The sequence below is a fragment of the Clytia hemisphaerica genome, unplaced genomic scaffold (assembly GCF_902728285.1).
Source record: "Clytia hemisphaerica strain Z4C2 unplaced genomic scaffold, Clytia hemisphaerica genome assembly, whole genome shotgun sequence".
Lineage (NCBI taxonomy): Eukaryota > Metazoa > Cnidaria > Hydrozoa > Leptothecata > Clytiidae > Clytia > Clytia hemisphaerica.
Genome location: NW_027104567.1, coordinates 93,089 through 103,896, shown reverse-complemented (window position 1 = coordinate 103,896; position 10,808 = coordinate 93,089). Strand labels below are relative to the sequence as shown.

The following is a 10,808-nucleotide window of genomic DNA, read 5'->3' as shown; positions in this document are numbered from 1 at the left end:
ACACTTACGATTCAGCAGTTCAAACGCACCTTTATAGTGTATGCCAGGTAAAAGAAGATACTTGTAGTATTCTATCAAGATTACACCCTTACAATGCATTTCGAGGGTCTCGAAAAACCTACCCTTAAGGGCGGCACATACATTGAGTTTCAAGCCCGAAGGGCTAGAGGTCAATCTCTAACCTTTCTCAGGCAAGAAAAATTGAAGCCTTAAAATATGCGCCGTATTTTTGATGACGGATTGAATCTAGCAATTCCTTTGTTTTCGAGTGATATATTTTTCAAAATGAAGCGGTAAATTTTAGTTTCAATCCGTCATTTTTGTAAAAACCAGGCGGGTCGCTCAAGGCCGCGCAACTTTGGTAGGATTTGTTGGCTTCAAATCCTACCAAGGAGATTGACCTCTAGCCCTTCGGGCTTGAAACTCAATGGGCACATACCGTGGGTCGGACCATATGAGTACCTCCTGGATATTTGATGATAACATGATAACTGACTGAACAACATCAATTTGAAATTTCTCCTTTCCATTACTTTTGCACATTTTCTAAGGTATCTGAATTAGTCGTCTCTAGACGAGCCTTCGAAAATAACATATCAAAACGGAACACAATTTTACGATGTGTAAAATGACCTGGATAATATGCAGTGCCGTAGCAGCTGGGGGGGGGGGCAAAGGGGGGGGCTATGCCCCCCCCCCCATAGTTCTTTCAAAAATGGTTATTTTGCAAAATGCAAAGTTTTTCTTTTTTAATTTGTCATAATTGTCACAATTGAGTGCATTTTCAAGCAATCTAGAGCTCAAATTTTCAAAATTTTCCCCCTCGGCCCAAACCATGGTTGGCCCTCGCGGTGTCACTAAACTTCAGCCCCCTCAATATGAAAATGCTTCCTACGGCACTGATATGAATCGAAAAGAGCGAGAAAAAGAGGACCAATCTACTAATAAGATCTTAGATTTTAAAATAATTAGGAGATAACTAGACCAGAAATTAAGTTATGATTCATTTAAATCTTGCACAATCATAGGCCATCTTAGGCTTTCAAGATAAGAAGAACGACAGATTTAAGATCAGATAAGATATAATTGTATCAAAAAGTGTCCAGTATGTCAAATAGTAGTAATAATTCGTGTTTAATTACCCCCGATGGGTAGTGAAAATCTGCAAAATTTGCCTTGTTTTAGGAGCAAACTTGCTCTGCGTTCGTCGCGTAGATTAATCTTTGATACTTAACCTCCCTATTGAATGTGATGTGGTGATGGTACTCATATGTTCAGTACCTGCAAGAACGCAAGGTTCTCCCGTACTGTTCGAGTATCATCATCGATACAGCACGGCTCTGATGTGTCGTGAGCACAGCGTACAATGTCTGGTAAGCGCTGTGATTTTCCTATCTAGTGGTAGGAACATTGAGTTTAAAGCCCGAAGGGCTAGAGTAGAATCTCTAACCTTTCTCAGGCAAGAAAAAGTGAAGCCTTAAAGAATGCACCGTATTTTTGACAACAGATTGAATCTAGCAATTCCTTTGTTTACGATTGATATTTTTGTCAAAATTTGGCGGTAAATTTTAGTTTCAATCTGTCATCTATGTAAAAACCAGGCGAGCCGCTCAAGGCCGCGCAACTTTATTAGGATATGTTGGCTTCAAATCCTACCAAAGAGATTGACTTCTAGCTTTCGGCTTCTAGTTCATTGGGTAGGAAACTATCCCGGGATAGGGCCCGGTCCGATTATATCGGAGGGTCATAGCAATTCTCGCCCGACCTTTAAATTCTGAAAAACGTTAAAATACTAAAATCTCAATATATTTCGACCATGATTGTAGCGTAGTGAAAAAGCACCCGTAGTGAAAAAGCACCCTTGGAAAATAGACTGTCTGCAATAAAATCAAATGTTGCCGGATACATTCTAAATTCTTTGGTTTTTGCATGAAATGAAAGAACTGCCTCCACTGTTGGAGAACTGCTTACAAAAACGACTAAAGTGTACATAAAAACGACTAAAGTACATTTCAAATTAGCTGGCAGTAAATTTTCAATTGCGTATTACTTTTGATAGATTTTGAATTAGATAACGATTTTATACTTTTTGGAAAGGCAATCCGGTGTGGAATATTATTCGCATGAATTTTTATAAAATTTTCAAATACAAAGATGAAAAACGAAAAAGAAAAAAAAATCAGCTTTCTATCTAGCAATGCTATAACTACCATTTTTGGACTTGAGAAACTTCAATCTTTGCCCATATCAGCTGTGAAATTTTTTTCTCGAAAAAAATAATAAAGATATTGGACACGAAAGGAGGCTAGGTATAGGCTTTTCCAACGTTTTTTTAGTTCTACAAGAAAAGACGAAAAGACGGGGGTTAACAAATGAGTTACAATTTGTTAATTACTAAGTGTCTTGTGAGAAATGGAATGTTCAAAGTTTGATGCCTTTTTCCCTCGAGTGCAAAATTTTATCAGTTTAACATTTTCGTGATTTTAATGATTTTCCTTTAGTCAAGGTTGGAATGGGCTTTTCCAGAAAAAAACCGTGCACCCCCTGTTGAAGAGGTCCAACCTTTTGTGACCTACCCCCTTGGAATTCCAGGCAATTTTAGGATCATACCCCTCTGGAATTCCGAATTTTTACAAATTTTCAATCACTACCCCCTTGGAATTCCGCTTATTTTTGACGGATTTTCGAACCCTTATGGAATTCCACTGCATTTCAAACCTTACCCCCTTGGAACGGAAATGGACGTCCTCAACAGGGGTGCACGATTGCAACTCGTTTTATTATAAACGATAGATAAATGTTTCTACATCTCAATGAGAAATACATTATATGTTAATTACCTTTCACTATCAGAAATTTACTTGCCCCCGGATTTTTCAAAGAAACAGAAAAATTGTGGTGAAAAGCCCACCAAGCCTCCTTTCGTGTCCAATATCTTTTGACTGGATTGTTTTTTTTCTCGAAAATCCAAAAATGGTAGTTAGAGCATTGCTAGATAAAAAGCTGATTATTTTCTTTTTCGTTGTTTTGAAAATTTTAGAAGGATTTTATACTCATAAAAAAATCGCTATCTAATTCGAAATCTATCAAAAGTAACACGCAATGGAAAATTTACTGCCAGCTAATTTGAAATGTACTTTAAGAAGATCTTAGATTATAAAATAATTTAGGAGATAATTAGACCAAAAATTAAGTTATGATCCATTCAAATCTTGCATAATTATAGGCCATCTTAGGCTATCAAGAAAGACAGATTTAAGTGAAGATCAGATAATTGCATCAAGGAGTACCCAGTAGGTTAGATCATAGAGGTATAAAGAAAGACAGGAGATGAATTTGTCAGTAATTGGTTGTTAAAGTCTTTTGATTTCTTTTATGTAATAAATCAAAAGAAATTCTAGGCTCGCCCGATGAAATACGACTTTTTAGTAGAACTCAAGTTTGCTCTGAACATTCTTACTATCAGCATCGAAGATTTCTAGCCTTCTAATATACGAGAATAAAATAAAATCTAGCTCCACGAAATAAGTTTGCGTTCAATTTTGTCATCCATTAAATTTTGTTTTGAAAAGATATTTTCTCCAGCCAGAAAACAAAAAGTTCTTTATAAGCACACGCAATTTCAGACCCAATTTGTAGACAAAAAGTCGCTGGAGAATTTTGGAGGAAAGTATTAAGCAATAGAGTTCACCTTGAAGAAAATGTTTAAAAATGCACGATATATGAGATTATGAGCATGCATACCTCGTATTTTTTTTAATCGTAGGGCGAGCATGGTTACAATAGCATACTTCTCCTGTTTCTTTATACCTCCATGGTTAGACAGTAGTGATAGATGTGTTTAATTAATAGCTTTAATGTCTGTTCTGTTTTTCTAATTGTAATAAGAGGACCAATCTACTAATAAGATCTTAGATTTTAAAATAATTAGGAGATAACTAGACCAGAAATTAAGTTATGAATCTTGCATAATCATATAGGACATCTTAGGCTATCAAGAAAAAAAGAAAGACAGATTGGGCTTTTCCAGAAAAAATTGAATATGAGGGAGGGGTGGAGAATAAAATAATTTTCAGTGATTTACCCCCCGGACAAAGTGACTTTTGGTCCACCGGACAACGGGTTTTACTCCCCGGGCAGAGCAAATTTATCCCTCGGACAAAGCAAATCTACCCCCGGACAAGGCAAATTTTGATGATTTTTCGCTACCTCCCGGACAATATATCCTCCACCCCCTATGTACTGACATTTTCTGGAAGAGCCCAATAGCTGTTTCTGGTTGAAAAACGCTATTTTTATGGGTTAATATCTTGAGTTAGGTATAGAAATCACCTATACTCGTACATATTTCTAATCTTAATTTTTGAGAGCTTTCCAAAAATATACAACAGGTCTCTCTTTTCTCCAGACCGTCATATTTGACCGAGAAAAAAAATTGGCACCTGTCATTTTGATTCCCCTATCCCTTAACTTTCCAAAAATGTATAACAAATGCTTTGACTAAAAAAGTCGAGCGACCTCAAAAAATCAAACAAATTCCCCCAAACTATCGATGAGAATTCCGTTTTGGTACGAACCAAAGATAAATAACGATTTAGATTTTTTGAAATTTAAGTTTTTTTTTCCCAATTTCTCACTTCATTATCCTAAATGTAATATTCTGTACAATATTTTTTTCTGTTAATAGCACGTCCATTATAATGAATTTACCACATAAACGAAAGACAACAATAAAATTGAAATAAATTAACAACTAACTTGATGTGGGAAAATATGAAAATGCAAGGAAAAACGGAACGTGAAATTTCAAAAGAATTATAGCGGAAAATAGATTTTGACTGATTTTCAAAATAATATTCCCCCTTGTAATGGTTTTAAAAATTGTAAATAATACTTTGTACAAATTGTTTGCTTTTTTTGGAAATTGGCTTTGGTAATATAATATTAAAATTGTAAAAAAAGGTTTCTATATTTTGTTATAAATAGCAAATCAGTCCAAAAAGCCGGTGCAAAGTTTCCAAATTTCTTCTACTAAACTAACGATAAATGTTATCATGTAACTTCCAAGCAAAGATAGAAGCCATTAACGAATTTACCAAATATTGTGCATTTGATAGGATAACTTCAACAGGTTCTTCTTGAACTGATTTGCGTGGTACTAAGATCGCGAGTTACAAGTTGGTAACAACCCAACTATATTAAGTTCATACTCTCTTTGAAAAAAGGCCTAAGGCAGCAAAGCAACACTTTATAGTTCATCTTTAGCTTCGGCTGGTGCTTCTTGTTCACCTTCGGCACTATCTTCTTTAGCATCAACTGGATCAGCTGTCTTTGCGTCTTCAGGAATATCGACTGGAGTATCTTCTTCTTCGTTGTCAGCATTGACCTGGAGAAATAAGTAAAAATTGTTTTGAAACCTCGGGAACTTCTTAAAACGAAAAAACCCGAGAAAACAGGTAATAGGCCACAAGCACAGAATTCTAGAATTCCTGTCTCGTCCCAAATGAATTACACGATTAACCAGGATTAACCTTAGTAGAGGGAACGAACTAATATTGTCGAGAACTAACTTCGGTGAAATTTGAATAACGTCGAATGATACGATATTGAAAAGTACAGTTGACGCTCTCTAATTCGACGTTCTACTATTCGATATGCTCCATTATTCGATAAAATTAAAAGTCACCGTCAACAAGAAGCTCTCAAAAACGACGCTCTACTATTCGATGAAAATTGTATACTCCGTAGAAATCGAATTAGTAACCAACCTCTTCAGTAGCTTCTTCTTCTGCAGATTCTTCCTCTTCTTCTGGTAAATCAACTTTAGCATCCAAATCAACACCCATTGAAAGTCTCAACATGCGTTCAATACGACCAGCAAAATCTGCACTATCCTTGATGACGTATCCTGATCTCATAGTGGCTGTCTCGAACATGACGCGGGCGAGATCTTTGGCAGTTTGATCCTCTTTGTTGTCACCAACACGCTTGTGCAATTCTTTGATCAATGGATGGTATACGTTAACCTCCAAAGTCTTCTTTTGGGTAGCATAGAAGCTGAAAAAAATAGTTTAAAATAGCTATATAGAGAAACTGTACTTCCAAACTTGAAGTATATTATTTTTGTAAATTTATGCCCACTAAGTTTCAACTTTTATTCGCAACAAGATTATACTACAGGGATAGCCAAGAAAGATATTCCTTTAGTAAGCAAAAAAGAATTTTCATTTCAGACGAAAATAGATTTTACAGAACAATTTTGTCAGAACAAAACAGAGGTGGTTATAAATTCTTATCGTTCAATGAACTTACTTTTGAGTTGGGTCTTTAGCTTTAGCGTAAGCTTGTGAATTCATGATACGTTCCATGTTACCAGACCATCCATAAGAGCTGGCAACCAAGGCACATGGTGATTCAGTCAAACGTTGAGAGACGGTAGCTTTTTCAATCAAGTCTTTCAAACTGTCTTCTTTCAACCATTTCAAGAGTGGTTCGTATTCTTTTTCTAATTCTTCAACCTTAGCCTTTTCTTTTGTGTCATCTCCCATTTTGAGACCGTCTTTGGCAACGTTTTGGAATTTCTTTCCTTCAAAATCGGGTAAACTTTGCATGGTGTATTCATCGACTGGCTCAGTCAAGTACAAGACTTCGTATCCTAAGAAAAAAACGAACATCAGTCAGAATAAATACTTATAGTCAAAAGTTAATCTAGTTCTCATACCCCATAAATTTGCCAACGAAGGTTGCAGATCGAACTTGGTTTTGATTTTAATACACAAATAAATGCTCTAAATTTAGTCTTACACACCTCTTTTCAAAAGACGTTCAACGAATGGGGAGCTCTTGACTTCATCAAGGCTTGATCCAGCAATGAAATAAATATGTTCTTGCTTGTCCTTCATTCTTGCAACATAGTCAGCTAATGAAGTTTGTTTTTCAGCATCATTTGATGATTTGAAACGCAACAATTTTGAAAGTCTGGTTCGGTTAGCTTGATCTTCCATGATTCCAAGTTTGATACTAAAGAAACAAATTTTATGATGTATAGGAAAAAAAGATAATTTGACTTGAATAAAGGTTCATAAACATACCTTTCAGTTATTTCAAACATTGCTGCTGTTACTTACTTAGAACCAAATGAGACACTTCAAAAAACTCCTCACATAGCAAGAGAGAAATCAAGATTATATACCGCAAGCAGGTTTTGAGGATAAAAAGATCTCATGTTGTATTCCAGAGGGAACTTACTTGGTACTGAATTCTTTCCAGAATTTATCGAGGTAGTCTGCATCTGGGATCTTCTTGATCATGTCAAGAGCTTTTCGGACCAATTTCTTCTTAATGACCTTCAATAATTTATGTTGTTGAAGTTGCTCACGAGATACATTCAAAGGTAAATCATCGGAATCAACAATACCACGGATGAAAGATAAATATTTAGGCATCATGTCTTGGAAATCATCTGTGATAAAAACACGCCTAACAAACAATTTAATTTGTTCTCTGCGTTTTCCATAGTCTTGAAACATATCATGTGGAGAGGTGGTTGGAACGTACAAGATGGATTTGAAGGTAACTTCTCCTTCAGCAACAAAGTGAGTCTTGGCCATTGGAGTATCAGATTCCTAAGGAAAAATGTTAAGTAATATTAAATTTTAAAAGGTCAAAATAACCCAAGATGTATGAAAAATCTGACAGGTTTTAACAATTTTACTTTTTACAATAAAATGAGTATGTGGGAAAGGTATCAGGTGATTAAATTACTTGAATTCTACAGACTGTGATTAGAAAATTACCTTGGTCATGGCTTTGTAGAACTCGTTATATTCATCATCAGTAACTTCTTTTGGTTTTTTGGTCCAGATTGGTTTGGATGAGTTCATTATTTCCCAATCCCATGTTGTCTTGGAGACTTTCTTGGTTTTTGGTTTTTCTTCTTCTTTTTCTTCTTCAACCTTGGCTTCATCATCCTCATCTTTCTTCTAAATCATAAAATAATGAAATGCGTTAAGCCAAAAATTCAAAATTTAAAACAAACGCTCTCTGAAAGATATTTGGAGCTTTGTGCTACTTTTTTAAAGCTATTTTGAAAAATAGCTTATTCAGGAAGCACTGAAAAAGTATACAAGTTAGTGGATATATTGTGTAATATTAAGGATGATTTTTAACCTATACTCTTTTTATTGTAATGGATGAAAGCTGAACTTAAATTTTGGGACTTTAGAAATGAGTTAGCCAAAAGTGTAAAAATTACCAAAATAGGGATTTGAATTCTGATCTCTTTACCTCTTCTGGAGTTTCTTCTTCCTTCTTTTCTTCAGCAGCTTCTTCAATGGGTTCCTCGACTTCTTCAGTCTTTGATTTCCACAAGAAGATGTTAAAGTTGATAAATTGAGAGTATTTCTTGATCAAATTCTCCAAAGTGTCTGGCTCTAAGAAATCACGAGCTTCCTCTTTCAAGTACAAACTGACTTGGGTTCCACGTTTCAAGGTATCTCCACGTGGATCCTCAACAACAGAAAATTCAGCAGAGTCAGATTCCCAGATGTGTTGTTTGTCAGCATTGTTCTTTGATGTGACGATGACTTTATCGGCAACCAAGAAAGCAGAGTAGAAACCAACACCAAATTGACCAATCAAATCACTGGCTTGATCAGTTGTTCCTGAAAGTGAAATATATAGTAATGAAAATGAACAGCAAAATCCAACATAGCAATTGTGGTACTGAAAATGTTCTACATTCAAACACAAAATCAAGTATTCAAAATAAAATAATAATTGACACATATCTTAGTTTCAAGTTTGATTTTATTTGAATGAAATAATGCGGCCACAATAAAAAAAATGACAAAAGAACCATGAAAAATAGAAAAAATTCTTACCTGCTTCTTGCAACTTGGAGAAGAATTCACTGGTTCCTGATTTAGCAATGGTACCAAGTTGTTTGATAAGGTCATCTTTGGTCATACCAATACCTGTATCAGTGATATGTAGAACATGGTTGTCCTTATCAGCTTTGACTTTGATGGAGAGTTCATCTGTAGCAGCCAATGCATCTGTGTCGGTAAGAGACAAGAATCTAATTTTGTCCAAAGCATCTGAGGAGTTGGAAATCAATTCTCTCAAGAAGATCTATAAAGAAAAAAATCATTAAATGTCTATGTTTAACAATACTCTTTTATCTTCTATGTAGCAAAATAAAGTGTTGTTCTCTGGTGCTAAACTCCTTTTTCATTTAAGCCCTCTGGCTTTCAAAACAAACATGAAATGAATGAAAGCAATGAAGCTCTTTAGAATAATTCAAAGAAATTAAAAACAGAAAGCACCAAAAATATTTTGCTATTATGACAACATATAGAAAGAAATCTCCTCTGTCTAGATTTAGTTTGATATATCTTGATATTGATATTTTCAATATTTATCTAGACTTGTATAAGTTGTTTTAACAGCTGCTAGTTGCAATTTTTTTGAAATGTAATTAATAAGTACAAAACTGGAAGCAGGAGAAAAGAGGAAATATCTATAAGCAATTAAGTTAATGACCTGCAATTTATTTGATTCAAAAAAAGGAAATGAAACATGTGTTGAATGTTGAGATGCATTTTCCAGAATAATACAAGTACTATATTTTCGTGATTTCTCATAGAAATTTGAGCACTTTTTCACCAACATAAATAAAATTACCTCTTTGTTTTTGTAAAGGGAATTGATGATCAGTTTCATCATACGGCTAACTTCAGCTTGGAAAGCATGTTTTTCAGAAGATTCTCTCATTTGTTTCATTTCTGCAACACTGAGGCCATCGATGTTGATAGCTTCTTCCTCCCTTTGAACAACTTCATCATCAGTTTTTGAACCATCACGACTCTTGCCTACATCTTCATCAACTTTGGGAGTCTCGATTTCAGCGTCATCACTTTCTTCAGCTTTGACTGAACCTGAAAAATAAAATCCAATTATTCATACCTACACTGAAAGACTATTCTATGATAAATATAGAAAGCATTACCATATGTATTGGTGAATTTCACTTCCAGCTTTACAGCTAGAAACTCCAGTTATATAGACCTTACCCATTCTTGGATATAAACTAAAAACCCCAGAGAAATTGACTTTCCTACAGTTTCCCCAATAAAGGGCCTAACAAGCAATATTGAAACTAATATGTGAAAGACATGAATGACTAGGTACCTATAACATGTTGTAAATATTTTCGATAATAGTTTTAAACTGTTGTGAAAATTATTGTGAACATTTAACACGATAGAAATTCAATGTGAATGTATCTTTGTAAAAAACTCTAGGAAACATTTTCCCTTGAAAATAGCGCCTAAGAGAAGGAGACAGTCGTAAGAAAGGCAAAAAATAAAATGAAATACTAACATGACAAAAAAAGGACGGCCAAGAGACCAAACATCCAGAATTTTCTTGATGCCATTGTGGATGACTGTGTATGACACTTTGTCCAACTCAGTTCCACGTTTCCACTACACAACACGACTACAAATTGACTTTTGCCGATTCTCTGAATTTTAAAGGTTTTAAAGTTTGAATTATCGTGTTTTGCTTTGATTGGTTGCGACTTGATCACGTGATGGACGTGTGCAGATTTGATTGGCTCGGTTCGAAAGCGAGCATGAAATAAGCGAGACAAATCATAACATTCGAAATCAAAATTGATTGGAAGAAACATGCTTGTTTATGAAAATGGTAGCAAAAATGGCAGAATTTTTTCAAATTCAAAAAGTTTCTTAAAGCCAACAGTTAGTTAAAATGGTACAATGGGTACAAGCATTTAAAGAAAATGA

At 34.9% G+C, this 10,808-nt stretch overlaps 1 protein-coding gene across 1 annotated transcript; it reads right to left on the bottom strand.

Moving 5' to 3' along the window:
- Positions 1-4,804: 4,804 nt before the first annotated feature.
- LOC136823412 (endoplasmin-like) lies at positions 4,805-10,521 on the bottom strand. Its single transcript, XM_067079597.1, has 10 exons — positions 10,384-10,521; positions 9,685-9,938; positions 8,883-9,132; positions 8,287-8,663; positions 7,797-7,982; positions 7,249-7,625; positions 6,809-7,020; positions 6,313-6,655; positions 5,769-6,057; positions 4,805-5,386 (listed from the first exon to the last, which is right to left on the bottom strand). Exons 1-10 carry the CDS (start codon positions 10,436-10,438, stop codon positions 5,249-5,251), a joined length of 2,481 nt encoding a protein of 826 aa, XP_066935698.1. The 5' UTR covers positions 10,439-10,521; the 3' UTR covers positions 4,805-5,248.
- Positions 10,522-10,808: the final 287 nt, after the last annotated feature.